An 18411-nucleotide genomic window follows, 5' to 3' on the forward strand; every position below is an offset into this window, starting at 1 on the left:
TCTTGGTTTGGCCCAAAGTGAGAAAATAATCTTTATTTCTATAAAATTAAGATAAAGGAACAAACATAGTGATAAAACTATTGTTTCTTGAGCTTAAATTTATTTAATAAGCTCTAATGAAACCCTGCAAAGTGGGGAGAAAGGTTAGTTCATAATAATTAGTTTAATTACTAGTTAAGTTCTTTAGACCGCACCCGCATCTCCCTTTTATATACTACACTTGGTCAATGAACGATCTTCCAATAAATCTCTATTTCTCTTAAAGAACCAGTTTTTAAAATTCCAACGGTATTTTGAGATAAGCTGCAGCAGCTAATAGTAAATAACCACGTATACCAAGAGGCGTACTGATCGCCCGGCCCCTCCTGTTTTAATTACTTGGTGTAGATAATAAACTTCCTTAAACTATCGACTAAGATCGGCGTTGATGACCACTGTTTTACATCCTAACGCCTCAACGAATAACAACAACTATCGACTAAGGAAACTATTGTATATATGTTAAATGTTTGATAATTAATTTTTTAACAATACAATTCATTTACATTATTAGTGGTATTTATATTAAATTACATTTTACGTTAACGTTTAGGTTATAATTATAACTACAGAATCTAGTAAAGTGATAACTAACTTACTTTGACCAAGATTTTTTCGTTTATTTTTTTCCCTAATGTAGTGCATATCAGTGGAAAAACCAGACGGTTGAGCGTGATCCTCACCAGATAATATTGTAATAAATGTTATAACATTGCTTGTATTCCATTAAGAATTAAAATTGAAATTAAAAAAACAATTGTGAATAAGATGGTCAGGATTGCGGTCAAAGGAGAAACAGACGTAGTTTACTGAAAACATAAACAGAACGACATGAAGTGAATAATTGTACTGAATGGAACTAATAAAATAAAGCGATGAAAAAAGTGGAAAATAAAATGTATACATATGTAATTGAATGAGTAGGTCAAATAACACAATTAAGGAAATAAAATAAAATTGAAGTTATATAATGCAAAGAAATATGAATATATTAGTTTATTAATAATTTTTTTTTATTTATTTATTTATTGATATTTACAACTGTATAAAAAAATACAACAAGTAAATTTGATCATAATGACATAATGATATGATACAGGATGTAGAGAAACTACACAGTAGTAGAACTCTAAAAACAGTTTACAATATAAGGTCACGAGGCCATCTTCTTTTCAGGCGCCTCGGAGGAATTAATAATTAAAAAATGAAAATTGAGAGAAAGGAAACATATATAACAAATGAAATAACCATAATATTAATGTTAATGTAACCATAATATTCGATCATTTTTTCAAATTTTCGAATTTTTTTTTTCTATTGATTTCTTTTGTTAAGCTTAACTTATATTTTTCCTCTTTATCTACTATTATGGTTACATACTTCATTTGTTACATACATTTTCTTTCTCTTAATTTTATTTTTCTTTCCATAATTTTAATTTTTTTATTCTATTCATTTCTTTTGTTAAACTGAAATTATATTTTGCCTCTTTATCTAATATTATGGTTACATATTTTATTTGTTACATATATTTTCTTTCTCTCAATTTTATTTTTCTTCCCATAATTTCAATTTTTAAATTATTAATAAACTAATATATTCATATTTCTATGCATTATGTAATTTCAATTTTATTTCCTTGATTATGTTATTTTACCTACTTTTTCAATTAGCTATGTATACATTTTATTTTCCACTTCTTTCATCACTTTATTTTATTAATTCAATTCTGTACAATTATTCACTTTGTGTCATTCTGTTTATATTTTCTTTTTTATTTTCTGTATACATTGGTTGTTATCTTGTTCCGTTCTTAGCCCTGATGAAGGCTAGCTATTCTGGCCGAAACGTTGGCACGATTAAATAAGTTACTTCAACTTATTTGTGTTTTATTTTGACCGTACCCCAACCACCTTCTCCGCGTGTAAGGTATCCACGGTCAACTATCTCTCATGATTATGGTCAATTATATATTTACATATAAGAATAATTGATTCTTTCCTCTTTTCAATAGTTACAAATTCATCGACTAACTTAATAATTAATTTCAATATTAAGGTACGGTACTATATGATGTAATATTACAAGGAAGATATAATAATAAAAATGGATAGTCTAGAGAAACAGCTTCATATCCTGTTCTAATTTAGCCAGAGGTGAATTATCAGCCAATATATATAGAAGGCTATTGTAGGAGGTCTATTAAAGCGAGGCGAAACTATACTTCTCCCTTTCTGATCCAATTACTCCCAACTGGCTATTATAACCTCAGACTACAATGGCAGGAGCGCTATGCCCAGGATCAAGGGATTTACTTAACCCAAGGCTGATAGTCTGCGGCTTTGGACCGGCCAGCCCGCCTGCCAGCGATGCGAGGTAGTTTTGTGCCAATCAGGAAAGATGATGTAACATCCGAGATAATGTAGTCTGTTTGGTGTAACTCGAGCGTCAATAGCTTGGTATACCTCATCCCTCAGACGCGAGTCAATGAAAACATTTCAGAATAACTCAATCTTTTGTTTTTCTCCTTTTAACTGATGTATAATTAATAGTATATGACAGTTACTTATAAAAATCCTGTCGTTATAAGCACTCTTATTTACAACATCTTAATATCCTTTATTATAAAAGTATATATTCTTGTTATAATTTTTATTTAATACAAATAAGCCATGTTCAAACTTTACGAAAAAGAAATTAGATTAAAACAATTTTTAAAAAAACGTTTTTTTTTTCTGTAAAATTTCGATAGTTGCAGATTAAGTTTTTCTAAATTACACTAATAAAATCAATTTTCAACTGATTTAAAGGTTTTTCCTTGTGAATCGGACACATTTTTGAAAAAGAAGAGATCTTTTTTGAAAATATTTCGCCGATAGGGCAAGCAAATACTTTAATATTTATTTATATTGAGTTAAAATATTTACTATAATTGTTCAATCTGAATCAAACTATTGAAATGATGTGTAAATCTTATAGTTTACATAAGTGTTGGTTCTTGGTTTTGAGTTATAATTATGCCAGAAAGAGCGAAGCATTGATGAGATTGTTATAGAATATTTATCAGTGTTTCATATCCTTATGATATGATTATCCCACATCTATATCATCAATTAAATAAATATTTTTTGTACTTTTTTAAATGTTTAATGTTGATATATCAACATATATATTATCAACCAAATATTACCAAAAAAATTAAAACAAAACAATAAATTGATGAATTTCAATAATGAATAAATTTCAAGGCTTCATCTAGCTTATATAGTAAAATGAAGTATAAATAATTTCTAAACGGAAAATACATAAATCAATCTAGATTTATTTACCAATTATAATTATGTACTGAAAGTAAAATGCAATAATAATATCATTTTTATAATCATTATTTTTTTAACTCAAAAACAAAACTTAGAGCCTTGAAATAGTATTATGCTTCAAGTTTCGGTTTGTTAAATCTATAGACGTAATATCTATATATCTACGGTTTGTTAAATCTATTCGGTTTGTTAAATTTATAGATATATATGATACATATATCTGTCTATATCAGAGATTCGATGTGCCGGTAATTCAGTGTATAGTTACCTGGTGTTCATTTATTATTTAATGCAATTGAACAATGAATGATGGTAACGCAGAATTGCAGACTGCAGCAGTACCTTAGATGTGAGGTGTATTAAGCATTCCCATTGCCGCAGTCGTCCCTACGCGGTGGCGAAGTAAGTCCGGAATCGTTTTTTGCCGGAGGAATGTTTGAAATAGTTGGAGCCTACAGAATCCGAAGCTTCTGTCAGCCATGAAATAGTTGTTATTCAGGGAGGAATAGTTTCCCTCGGATCTTATACCCTTCGCTCCACACTTAATTAAAATGCAACTAGCTTATCTTTTTTTTTTAATCGTCCTTACCTAAGCCTCTGTTCTTTTTTTGAATGACACTTTCTTTCAATGATCCCAATTCTTGGGTATAGTAGAAACAAGAATATACTAAAAAGCCATTGTATATTAAATGAAAAACACAAACAAATATGCATATTACTTTTTATTTTTTTTCGAGGTAATCCCATTTAAAGAGTAGGCTCGAAAATTATTTTATTTAATTGTTAACATGGATGAAAAATACAACTGTATATTGAAGGACTTATTTTAAAATAACTTTGCTAAACCTTCAGTATAATAAAGATACAAAAAATATTTCAACACATGGATTAGAAAATGTGGTCTTTTTTGAAAACCTCATGGTTCTACATTACTTCCGATGAGTGAATATGGCTTATTAATCCATGATAGATATTTGTGATGTACTGAACTAGACAAGTAGTTCCTTTGTACCGATATCCAACTGTAATCCAGATGTCTCCATCCTATTCTGGCTAGAATAGATGAGACCTGTATGATCACACTATGGAGTATTTGAAATGAAAATAAATTTTCCAACACTCATTAACTCCCTTTTTTACAGAATATTTACGACAAAAATGCAATTTAAATTGTATCAATATTTTATTGCATAGATAAATATAATATCATAAAAAAGAGAACATTAAAGATACTATTTTACATTCATAAATGATTTATATTCATTCCATATCCCTGTATTCTTTTATATGAAATACAGATCCTCTGTTTCATCTAAAAATGAAAATGTATCGTTTTATTAACACTGGTAATCTTCATACTCATTTCATTCATATTTAGCTAGCTAAATACAAAGTGTCCAAGATATAAAGGAATAAAATAAGGGGTTTCCTATCAAAAGAATATGTTACATTGATTTTTTGAAATGTATACATCGATTATAAAAACGAGTTTTCGGCCTCCTACCTACTATATGAAATGTATGACCCATTTTTTTTTTAATTCTTAAAAAAAAGTGTCAACACTGCCTATAGAAGTTCTAAGTTGAAACCAAAGGATGTACAAAATTCAACATAATAAATGAACAGGTACCCATTTTATGGGAGTAGAATGTGCTAAAGGGAAGGTTGTTTCTTATAACAGCAAGGTTCGAGTTTGTACTACCTTTGATTGGAGATAAGAATAAAATAACTTACCACCGGACTAATAAGATACTACGTGATCTAAAGACTACTTTTGACATTTTTAAATATTGAGAGTAGCACTCCCTATCTGGATATTTCTGACGTTAGAGGAAGGGTAATTTAGAGGTGACCAACCTATTTTAACCAGAGTAAGGAGGTCAATTTTTCATTCCGTGGGGCGTCCACGAAATAAAAGTCGATCCCCCTTTTGGTCGGATTGGAACCGACGCTGGTAAGTTAGGCAACAAACTGCCGGAAAACTGAAGGTTCTAATTTTATTAGTTAAAGTTAATATTGTCCTGAGAAATAAATATTAACTTTTTTTTTAAAATTATTTATTTATTGTAATTTACAACTGTACAAAATAATACAATAGGTAAATATGTAGTATGTTTCATATACACTTGAAAATCTTGGGAAGGAACCACCCATTGGTGGTACTTCAAACATTAATTTAAACTAGAAGGTCACGTGGCCATCTTCTTTTCAGACGCCTCGGAGGATTATCAGTGATTGTTGAGGATGAAAGATTAAGAATTAATGGGTTAGGATGGTTAAGGAGTTTGGAATAAAAAGACGCATATCTGTTTTGGGTCAAATCTGCAACGAATGGGATGTTAAGGTCTTTATGAATGAGTTTATTTGTGACGTAATAAGGAGCATCAAGGATTTTACGTAAATATTGACTTACTCATAAAAGTATATAAACCACACCCCTCCTAAATGGACAATGTGCTATCTTTATCTGGATTCACTTCCCAATCACGACCTCAACTTGTTAGAGACCTAATGACAACGATTATTTAAAAGTTCTTCAGTTGTGCGTCACGAAGTTTTCGAGACGCTCGAAGATAAGTGGACTTTCGTAATACAAGTTTTTTCTTCGTAATGGTCCCTAATGCAGAAGCGACATAGACGAATGCCCCTAACGACCTAGGAGACACAAGTTCAATTTGAGATAGGTGCGGCAACTAACTGACAGCGGATAGGACAGAAGGCGAGGCTAATCTGTAAATGGGGGAGGCTCCTAAGTCTGGCTGATCCTCCCTATCTGCTCCCAGCTGATAGCAGCTAAACCTATTACTGGTCAGTCTCACTAATTCCTCAGCTAACTCGCCAAAGCTCACTCTTACCTCCTTCCAGCGAAATGTCATTACTACCAGGGCCTGAGGGCTAATTTACCAACGTCTATGTAGCGGATCTTGTGCAGAGGAAAACATCAGGGAGATTAACTTCCAATCAACCATTAACTTCGATCCATTATGAGGGAATCGCTGGAATATCTTCAATGTAAAGTAAACGTGTCTCTTAAGAAGTATTTGACACTTGAGGACTATAAGACAACATTGCTTTTATATTCTGCTGTTCCTTGATAGAGCACTTCAATGACAAATTGGCTGTTTGGAACCAAAATGTCAACCCCTAAACTAACATTGCAGTTCTCTATCAGTTTGATTTGCATTTACATTAGCCCATTTAGAAACTGTCATGACCTCGAATGACGCAATTGTTTCCTGATTGATCGCTTTAAACCTAAGAAAATCCATTATTGAGTTTCTATATTTACATAAAATATACACATCGTTATCTGTCAATAGTTAAAACTTTGCCTGGATATTTTTAATAAACTTTACGACTTTACATGTTGAATAAATGTACCACATTTTGGCCAAGGTAGCAAAAAGTCATTTTTTTTATTAAATAAATCAAAAATTTGTATCCATTTTTGTCTCAACACTTTTATTTTTCACCAGTCCAACGTTTCGGCCATTCTAGCCATCCTCGAAGACATCTTCAATATAATTTCTTCCTCACATTAATTTAAAGTTTCTTTTGCAGGCTATTCTGTCCAGGTCATTTTCTTTATTATAAGTTAAAAGCCTATTTTTAAAAAAATTAAAATCATTAATATTTAATTTTTCTTATATAAGATTATCCACAATTAATACACTACCATATAACAAACCATTTCCTGGTGGTTATATGGTTAAATGATTTGTTATATGGTAGTGTATTAATTGTGGATAATCTTATATAAGAAAAATTAAATATTAATGATTTTAAATTTTTAAAAAATAGGCTTTTAACTAAGAAATCGCTGGTTTCAGTGCATAAAGTTTTGAAGTTCTTAAAGTTAAAGATCTTTCTTGGAGCGATAAGCTCATAGTATACAAGATTATTATTCGCCCAACAGTCACCTATGACAGTGAGACATGGGTCCTGGAGACAAGGGAGATGGAGGAACGACTATGCACTTAGGAAAGATGCATATGGACCAGTTTACTCTGATGGAGAGTGGAAAATTAAAAAAAAAATTAAGATTTAAGAGCATCGTATGGTCAGCTATGTAACGCTAATAAAAATAGAAGGCTGAGGTTGCTCAGGCATGTTGAGCGTATGAAGGAGGATCGTCTGCCAAGGAAGCTGCTTCTTGAAAAGCCGGATGGTACCCGAAAGCGTGGACGTCCCAGAATGAGATGGCTGGAGAATGTTGAGGTGGACCTGCGCCGACTTGGGGCTAGAGGATGGAGAGCGGTACCGAATAGTTTTAAAATATAATATAAATAATTTTAATCAAATCGGGTTAGTTATTATATTATTATATCTAATATTTTTGAAGCCTAAGTAAATGTATACTGACTTATATATTCAATGTTTGACATGATATACGCTTATAGGGAAGCCATGTAATTTCTAAGTTATAAATTTTCAGAACTATATTAAGGATTAAACTCCGATAAATAAGATTATATTTGTAAGACATATAAAAAACAATAAATAGTTTTGGCCAACTTTTCGGGTCAGATACCATTCTGCGCGTCAATAAGATGAACACAATACATAAAAGTAAAGTTTTAATAATAAAACAAGATAACAGCTTATACATTTAGATGAACACTAACTGGGAATATTTCCGAAAAGAACAGTATTTTACCGAAATCGACAAAGTTATTCCAAAGTGCCGAAGACCCTCTTCCTGATTTATTTCCATAAAAACCGATATTAGTATTTATAAGAAATATATATATACCAAGATATATTTAAAGCGAAAGAGCTTTAAGGGACGGGTATACCAAGTTTCACCGAATTGGCCGATTCATCCTCAAGTACTGATAGCCACCCCATAAAATAACGGCGTGTCTGGTCCAAAAGAATTGTTAGTATGACTATAAGAAGAGTACCAAGTTTTATCCATTTACCTCGAGCTGGTGACCCTCTCAACATTTACAAGGGTTAGAGATTGAAGGCTTACATACATTAACGATGCTTATCGTTGACCAATCGTTTGCACAAGGATTGCCTTTTTTTGTGTTATGATCTCTATGATGTTTAATCTACTCGCTATAATTGTCTGTTGAAAAGTCAGATAAGTAAGGCTACCATGGAGGGCGGGAGTGGAGGGTTTCATGCCGTTTTTCAATTTCAGGCGCTTTTTAAATATTACTTGATTTAACTATCTTAAAGTTTACTCTTCCCGTTTTAAGATAATATTTCAAAAGTGATATAGCGCCGTCGCTCCCCGGGGGTCTTAGTGGGGCGGGTCTGGGGAACTAAAAATAAAAATACGATTTTTTATATTAAGTGGAAGTATTATGATGTTCGGCACTATATATTTCTTTTCCCTGATTAGATTACTTGGCACCGCGTAGGCTCAAATATTGTTACAACTGAATACAAGGTCTAATATATTAAATAGACATTTAACATACATAAAACATATATAATAGTTATATATAAAATGCATTATTTTATTATTTGTGGTGTTCAACGACCTCTTTAACGATCTTATATACTACAATTAGGAAAATAATGGTGAGTTATTTTAGAACTTACCAACCTTATGGGAAAATGTTTTTAAAATTAAATTGTTATTTAATTACGTACAAATCAGGGCTATCCGTAGCTCAGATGGTTATGCACAGGTCTGAGATCTGCGCGCGGCGCCGGTTTGAATCCGGCCTGGGCCATTGACAAAAAACTTGACCCCCACCATGGATATAATAGGTTGGTCACCTGTAGATAACTATGCAAACATCACTTTCGCTGTGGATTGCCTTATATTAATAAAAAATTACATAAATCTAACTATTATAACATCTTTCTGTCTAGTTCAAAAATAACTCGCAAAACGGTAGCGCACGGAATCTACTCTATTGAGTGTTTACTTGACCTATGCAATCAAATAAGTTTGCTTAAGATAGGACAATAATAAGGAACAAACACTTTACAATGATTTGCAATATGTTCGTAAAATTAATATCTCTGTCAATTAGTGCAATAAACAAAAGAATTGTTGAGATATAAGTAAAACGTTTTTAAATATAATTGTGAGTAAATAACAAAATGGTATTAAATTACTTGTCTGCGACACAGTATTAAGACTTTAGTCATCTGACTTCAATCTAGCTATACTTGGAAAACTAAAAAAATATTTTGATAATTAATAAATAGACTATGTTAATTTATTAAAACACAAGCTTTGTAAAATTGTATTAGTACCATAAGAACTAATGTATCATTGAATACCTTGGAGTATCCTCAGAGCAATAGATCCTAAAACATTTTCCATTCATATAGTCAGGTATCAAGTATTAGCAAGATATATAGTATTGTATATAGTATTAGCTCCTGCTGTATTCACGCGGCATACCTATTACTTATGTGTAAGTCAGTATCCTCATTCTGTTGCATTAGGGACCAGTTGTAATTATTCCAATCAAAATAATTGATGATTACACATACTGTTACTTGAGTAATAAAACAAAAAAGCCAAATGTGCAACATACAACTAAATCTTTGGAACTATGAATCAGCTTGAACTGACATTATTGTTATATATTCCAATAAACATTATTTCAAATAATAAGGTAGGTGATCCAAATATGGCATGGTATTGAAAAATAATACTAAGATGAGATACTGAAAAAAGAGAGTTAGCATCTGTTTCTGTAAATTGGAAGACTTCATAACAACAGGAGGTTATGGGAGCAGCTTTTAAGTTAAAGGGCACACGTCTTTGCTAATTTTGAGGTAAGTTCTCATGTTTCTAGTGACTGATATAATTTAGTTTTCTGGGAATCTGTTGATGATTTTGATAGCTAAGGATCTCTACTTTCAGGATATTACTTTGGCTTTGTCCTTATTCGGTTTTTTGTTAAAGGAAGTGGGCGTACTTCGGAAAAACCTACTGATTCCTAGGTAGGCTACACTAGGACACCCTTTGTTTATTGTTATTTTCGAGCATATTGTTCATCATAACAATGCTGTTTTGTTAGTAACTGATTGTTTATTACCTTTTTTTGACTTATCTTTCTGTGCAAATGGTTTCTACGAGTTAAAAAAGAAGGAAAATGAAGAAAGCATTCTCTACGATGCCAACCGTGTGGCCATATTTCGGACTCCTGGTCTTATTGATAGTGGTTTGGGTGAACGTCCAAAATTCCTTCTGAATTGATTTCATTATTTTATTTTGAAAGTAGATAGATTACTCTAGATGTAGGCAAAATTTAAGGTCAATTGATTGGATACTAAGTGAGCTACAGTTGTTAAAACCTTAGGAAGGCCATATTTGACCCACCTACCTACTTATATAATAAGTAAACTTGTTAGCTATGCATTTATTTGCTATCCTCCATTGTATATTATTCAAAATATTTTTTTTTATTTTTTTCAAAATGATTAAATTTTTCTCAAATCTGCCAACTTAATAATCCTAGAAATTTTTTTTTTTTTAATAATTTAATTATTGCTACTTACAACTGTATAAATATATATTCATCAAGTAAATTTGCTGTAAGCGATATAACGACATAATACAAACATTTGGAGAATCTACCCATTGGTAGAACTCCAAAAACATTTTTAGAGAAGAAGATCTCGAGGCCATCTTCTTTTCAGACGCCTAGGAGGATTATTAGTTAATGAAGGAGAAGGCAGGTTAGAAACGAGTTTGATTGGGTGTTTGGGAAGTTTTTCATGAAAGGATTAGTATCTTGTTCTGGCCAAAGGGGCAACATTTGGGACATTGAGGTCCTGATGGATGATTTGATTTGTGATTAAGTAAGGAGCATTAAGGATTTTGGGCTGTAAGGATTGGATTCGGGAGGAATTCGTTGGTTTAGTGGAGCCCCATAGGTCAACTCCGTATGTCCAGATAGGCTTTATAACATGTAGATGATTCTTTTGGAAGTTTTATTTAATGTTTTAATATTCGGAATCGACGAACAGTTTCCTGTCTTTTCAGTCTTGTATTAGGATTCTATGTCAGTCGTTTGTCCAGATGTAGTCCTAAGTAACGGACCTGTTTAACGGGTATAAGTGGGGTAATATTAAAGGATACTGTAGGGCAAGACGAAGGTTTACGACGAAGGGTAAATGTTATTTATTGGAATTTATTTTAATCTTGCAGTTTTGGAAATATTCTTCATGGGTTGTGATGTGGGATACGAGGCTAGAAATGGTAAATCAAATATTATAATTATTATATTTTACACCATAAAATATATTTTGGTAATATTTTATTTATTTGTTAAATATAACATAATTATTATATTACAATGGTTTATTCAAGCAAGTTCATTCAGTGCTTAACATACCACAAGTGGTAAGGGTAGAAGAAAGGTAAGCTTCCCATTACCGCATGGCCTGTCATGATGTTTTTGTTCGCATATGCATGATTTCTTTGTATTTATATATATTTTTAATTTGTTTGGTGGCAGCATTTTGCGTTTAACGATTTTATGTGTCTCATCAATCATTATTAGAAGGAAATATATGCAGTTTTTATTTGACTCGCAATCCATTATATTACTTTAAAAAATCTGGTCTTATCACCAGTAGATACAGAGTACAAAATTTTATAGAAACATATATAATTAGGTCCATAAGATCTTACAAAACTCATTTTTTAGTAAGCCGTTAACCATTTCGGGACTCGACCTGATACTGTCCTCACTCAACTTGACATGTACGTATTTATTTTATCAAGAAGTGTGAAAAAGAAATACAATAGAAAAAAATATTGACAAAATCAAAATCTGTTCAAATTCATTTTATAAAAGTTTTTTAATTACTTTTTATCCCGGTAAAATAAAAATACAGACAGCTTCTAAATATTTTTAAAATAAAAATAGCTGAGCTGCACGTAAACTGATGATCATAAAGAGTTCCTTAAGTTTTCCTTATTGATTCGAGCATCGTCCCATATTTCGTTAAACACTAATGTTGACCGATGGATTATTTCCCCCCTAATAAATGATTTATTCCGACTAAAATATTTCGTGACTGGACGGAGTTGGAAAGTTTCTAGTGGCCTTGTTATTTGAGCACTTGGACACGCGACTTATTTGGCAAGTAGTGAATTCACTGGCTTCGGAATTTTATTCGATCAGATAAGTTCATGTAACATAGGAAACCTGCTATATTTTCTCTACATAATATATCCCGATCTAGATATATCTTCGGAAGATAAAGTAATCAAAAATTTTAATAAAGAATGATACAATCGTGATAACTTTTATTTTATCAAAAGATTGAAAAATATTTTGAAAAAATTAGGTCGACATTTTGATCCGATTGAAAACTCGAAATTGTTGTGTCGTTCTGAAGAACTGCTTCAGCATTCACAAGGTTTCACTTTCGGACAACTGTTGTGGCACTCAATGTAAAAAATTAGATTGACAAAAATGAATGAAGGAGAAATGAAAGTGGAATCGCATTCCCAAAGTGCAACGAACATGAATGTGCAGCAAGAAGTACACCAAGGGTACAGTCAAATACATCTGAAGAAAATAATGAATGGTCAGTAATTGTAGGACGAAATAGACCCTTATCATCACTGGATCCACGAATATACATAAAACAAATGAATAACGTAAAAACACTACAATATTTACGACCCTCTTTTACGCATACTGAGGAACCAAAGGGGCAACCAAAGCAAATAATAATGAAATAAAGCTACTTTCTATATTTTTAAACAATATTCTAAATTTTGAGACTTTAATTTACTTCTTATAAAAGGTAATAGGACTCACATATTTCTCAATTAAATTGACTGTTAGAAATATAATAATTTACCCGGCCACACCTGAATCATATAGAACAGCGGACCGCTGTTTGAAAAGAGTTAACGCAGAGTACCATACTTACTAACTGGAGGAAGATAAGAACCCAAGAATAGTTATAAAAGGGCTGCACTCATCAACATTAGTTAGAAAATGTGTTACTAAATATAATATATTTCTAACTATTCTATATACCACATAAAAATGTACTGGATTAAGTTATAATCTTTGGAGATAACAGAATTAATATAAAGATCATGATTGCTGGTAAAATAAGTGATGTGGACTATAATACATACTGTCACTGTAACAATAAAATAAATCAAGCATTATAAATAAAAATTCAGCCTCTAATTCATGATAAAACAGTAAAAAAGAAAGGAATTTAAGAGTCATACAAACATATTACAATCATAGTAGTGATTAAGAAATTTTTTTTCGTACCCTCCTAATTTATTTCATCAGGAGGGTCGGAAAAAAATAGAAAAAAGAGATCTAGTATCGTAATTGAGGATATGAAATTTAGTTAAAAATTGTAGAAATCATACATTTTTTATGTTAAAAAATATTACTGATAGGAATACCACCTTATTTCATATAAATTTAAATATCTACTCAGATTAAACCTCATTCTAAAAATAGACTTAAATTGAAATGAGTTTGAGGGATGAAGTTATGAATCTTAATGAAAAATCGAAAATAAAAAAAGATTATAAATATCTTTTCTGAAAGTATTTAGGCGATTCAGAGAACAATGGAATAAATTTGAAATTTTGTAATAGTAATCAATCATTTTCAACAATAATTTGCATTAAATTCGATTTAATAGCTAAACTATTGATTTTGATTAAACAATAATTTTACCAAAAACAGAAATACAGACCGAATAATACTTATAAGGGGATCTTCAAACAGTTAAAAAAATTAAAAACTATTATGGTAACTTATTTTTAATATTGTTATTTATAGTAACACAGGTCTTAAAAAGGAAAGATTTATAAATATTTACTAATATTTTATTGTAAACCAGTGCAGTTGACTATTATTAATATTTTTAGTATTTTTAATCTTTGGAAAATTGTGTGCTCGTGATGTAGTTAATACTTTTTCGAGTATTTCATAAGCCAACTTACTGTTCATCTGTTGCATTAAGCATTAACAAGAGAGCAACAAATAGCGTTAAACAGTTGTAGCGTTACGGGTAAACTGAATTAACCGCAAAGCTTGTGTTTCTGGTAATGGGAATTTCAGTAATTACCTTTGCTAATTAGATTTATTATGGTTCAGGAGAGGCTTGTTGTTAAAAGATTTCAGGAAAGCAAATAAGTTAAAAGCGGGGGTTTTAACTAATTTAAGTGCTGCTAAGTAGTTTAAAATGTTTGTATGGAATAAATATGAAATATAAATTTCATTTTCGATTAGTTCTAAATATAAGCTATTTTGCGCCTTCGCGTTTTGTTTTGTTTTTTATCCGTTAAAATCAAATCAGCAGGAGGATAGAAACATCTCTGTATCGGAGATTTATAAATAAGGAACAGCGTTTGTACTCAGCTTGTGTTAAAGTAGTATCATGTTTTATCATCAGCTCCCCCGAAGAGACTAATGGGTTCGAAGAATGAAGCTCATTTTTGAAAATAATAATATTATTTAAAGAAAGTCATGAAAATAAATAATATTGGACTTCAAATACCAACCAAACATAATCAAAAAGAAAAAAAATTAAATCACTTGTACAAATTTCGCAATATAAAATAATATCTAGAAACAAAAAAAATCTCATAAAATAAAAATAAAATCTTGGCTCATGAATAATATTTGATAAAAATAATAGGAAAACCATAGTGCGAAAAAACTATGCAATATAAATCCAATTTGATGGATTGTGGTATGCCGAATGAGGGAGCAATGCGTAGGACGTGGCGCAGGGGTGAACAACAAATAGTTTCACTGTCAGTGCCGAATGAATATCACTAGTTTATACGTAATTGTAATGGGCACCAGCTGGTACGCCTAGGTCAACAGTGGTTAGCAGTGGACTGTGAAGTGTAGTAGACGAGACGAATCAGTGTTGTATTAGTTGTGATATTAGCGCTGTTCTATACTCGGTATTAAGAATATATTTAAATGATTGGAAAATAAATGACTTCAGGTTTTTTTATAAATCAATAAAGTAAAATGATAAACAACAAAATAGAAAAAAAGCTACGCTTAGAGCTTTAGTGAGTGCACTTGGTAACCTATAATGCGATGACATACCCTCTATCTAAGCCGAAACAACATTGCTTACATTAACCTAATTTCAGGTACGCAAACTAATCAACTTGTTGAAATGAGCCAGGACCAATTTGGACATAATAATTGTTAAGACCTCTAGCTCAACCAGAAAAGATTGCTTTTAGAGGTGCAAATACCCAGACGTAATTTCCTAGAAGCATCATCGGTGGCAAAAAAGACTTCTTCTTTTGCATCAATGGATCCTCCACAAATGTCTATGCCATCAGCATATCCTGAAATTTGTACCATACGATTAAAGATTGTTCGGCTAGTTTGGATTAATAATTTTTTAACTTTCTTTTTCAATCTAATATTAAAGAGCGAAAAAGCAAGAGAACCTCCATCTTTAACGTCATCATTGGAGGAAAATATTTTATATAGTCCTCTTGAACACACTACGCTGTCATTATTGCTGATAGTAAGTTTTATCAGGTGGATATGTTTAATAGGTATTTTCTTCCTTGTAGAATGGTTCGTAAGGCAAATATCTGGTCTGTATAATGTACAGTTATATATCTGATTTAACTTTATAGAAGCCTCAATGATATTTCTTCAAGGGACTATCAACATAAAGCAGAAATCTTTAGTACAATATATTTGAGACAATCTTAAAGGCGCTTGGCAAAAAAAGATATGCCATATAATTATTGCAATCAAGGAGGTATCCCTTCTTGTGAATAGAATACAAAAACTTCTAATTTCAATATTTTAAATCATTTCCTCAGTCCATATCATAATCATAAGATTTACTAATGCTTGGAATATTCGGCTTCTTTTCATTAATAATAATTTCACGCTATTAATAATATTTATTTAATCAATTATATTTTTAATAGTTTTATAGTTTGATTAAAAAAAAATATGTTTTTATATTCAAATATGTCAGAGAGGATCATTAAAACAAAGGGCGGGAGTTGGCTAAGACGGTAAGTTGGAAGGTGACTGATGAGGGCAGAAACTCAATGTACATTAATTAACAAGGTAATTGAGCTGTAATCAAGAGGCTTAACCCCTCTCGATAATTAGAGGCTCTTTGGCCTCTGTTTGCAGGACAGTCATCTTCGGTCAGCTCTTAATCTCTCTACCATTTGTTGACTGAATAATGAGAGCAACTTATAGCTTAATTTACTGTCGATAATCTCATAAGGTTCAGCTATATCAGCTAAGCTAGAATATGGAATGAGGTATTTTTAACAACCAAAATTATGAATGAGAATCATTGTAAAAGAATTACGGATTACTTGCTAAAATGGGTGGGTAAAGAGAAGAAAAAAATAAGAAAATACATGAGATTATGATAGGAGGTTGATTGAATAAATCAAAACTCAAAATAGTCCTAAACGTGGTTATATATAATTAATTAATGACAAATAATGTGCATATGAAAAGCAGAAATTCCAAATACGAGATAAAGCTTGTTGGTTTGGAGTTAATAATACAAGTATTATTTTGAATATTCAAAATTATTCGTGCATCAATAATTATTATTGGTATATCGAGCGACGTTATAACAAGAGCATGGTTTATACCACCTCGCCCGCCCCTTTAGATTGCCTTTTTACTTTACGGTGATTTGGTACGGAGTTATGGTGATTTATTTTACTTCAACTTCAATTTAAATTTTCTTTATCCTGATTTCATTTAATTATAATAGGTAAGAGCGAAATGACTAAATTTGGTTTCTATATATTGCTATTATTTATTTTTATTCTTATTTATGTATCATTAATCGCTATGAGTATTTTTAAATATTATTTTTTTATATATAATTAAATTTCTTGTTTGAGACAGGTTTGTGTATCCATTATAAAAAAAAATATCCATATAGTCTCACAATTTTTATTTTATTGTACCTCCTACAATCAATTACATTCTAATCATTATAAATCATAAATTATCCTACCTTATTTATAATATCACAGCTTACATTGTCATCAAAATGATGCAGGCTATTCTGCCTTTGTCAAATTTTACCTTAGTCAATAACGTATAAAATATTATTAAATAAGGGAAGCATTATGTACCAATCAATTAATTTGTATTAATTTGTAATGTTTTAAATTACCGATTATTAACACAATTTGACGTATTATAATTTTGTTCAGTTTACACTGTTTATTACTATCTATCACTTAGCATAATTTATGACTCCGAATGTTTTTTAAAAATAATTTATAATGATTAGATTGTAATTGAAATTGTTAATCAATAAATCCTTGAGGATGGCCGGAGTAGCCAAAATGTAGGAGTTGCAATAAAATAAAAAGTGTGAGACTATATGGATATTTTTTATTTTAATTAATTTTTATTTGTTTTTTAATTTGTGTAAATAGTTAAAAGCAACGCTATTACCTGTTTTCATTCAGTGTGTTAATATCATTTTTATATTGTATATTTTATATTTTTATAAATTGATATATTATAATAAAAAAAAGTCTGTTACAAGGAGAAAGATTTTATATTGCTATATAAGGATGGCAAGAAAAGTAAAAAAAAAAAATAGTTCAAAAATAACAGACTTCTAAACAACCTATTCTAAGTAATTAAATTGTCAAACATTTATGGGAGAAATGAAGGATAAATTATCTTACTGCATCTATTCGAGTGGTCATGGTCATATAGCTGTCGTAAACATAGTGCAATACAAATATTAAATAAATGGTAGGCAACTTGGACCAACACAACAGAAAACAAATTAAGAGTACAGTACATCCATGGAAGACATGAACCCAAAGCTGCGGACGAAACGAAGTAATACTGAACAGACTACGAACTGGACACACTCGACTAATCGAAGAATACATACTGTCAGGGACATCTAGACCCACAAGTAGACAGTGTAACGTACCGTTAACTGTTGAACATATACTGACAAACTGCAGGCATTTGATAGACGGATAGACGGTGCCATACCATTTACGATAACAGCCTTCATATTTCGGAAATATTGGATCATCTTAAGAAAACAGATATGTACGAATATATATATA

The 18411-nt window shown here is 30.9% G+C and overlaps 1 protein-coding gene across 1 annotated transcript in view; it reads right to left on the bottom strand.

The window, feature by feature from the left end:
* The window catches only part of LOC106691434 (uncharacterized), a 52577-nt gene extending 36907 nt beyond the window's left edge, over positions 1–15670 (bottom strand). The window contains exons 1-2 of the mRNA XM_014437202.3: positions 15559–15670; positions 13447–13451 (exon numbers count right to left, since the gene is read on the bottom strand). Of these exons, the coding sequence (XP_014292688.1) occupies positions 13447–13451; positions 15559–15670 (117 nt within the window). The remainder of the gene's footprint in view (positions 1–13446; positions 13452–15558) is intronic.
* Between the last annotated feature and the right edge of the window lie 2741 nt (positions 15671–18411).

The sequence above is a fragment of the Halyomorpha halys genome, unplaced genomic scaffold (genome assembly GCF_000696795.3).
Source record: "Halyomorpha halys isolate HHAL.00 unplaced genomic scaffold, Hhal_1.1 Scaffold2351.1, whole genome shotgun sequence".
Classification (NCBI taxonomy): Eukaryota; Metazoa; Arthropoda; class Insecta; order Hemiptera; family Pentatomidae; genus Halyomorpha; species Halyomorpha halys.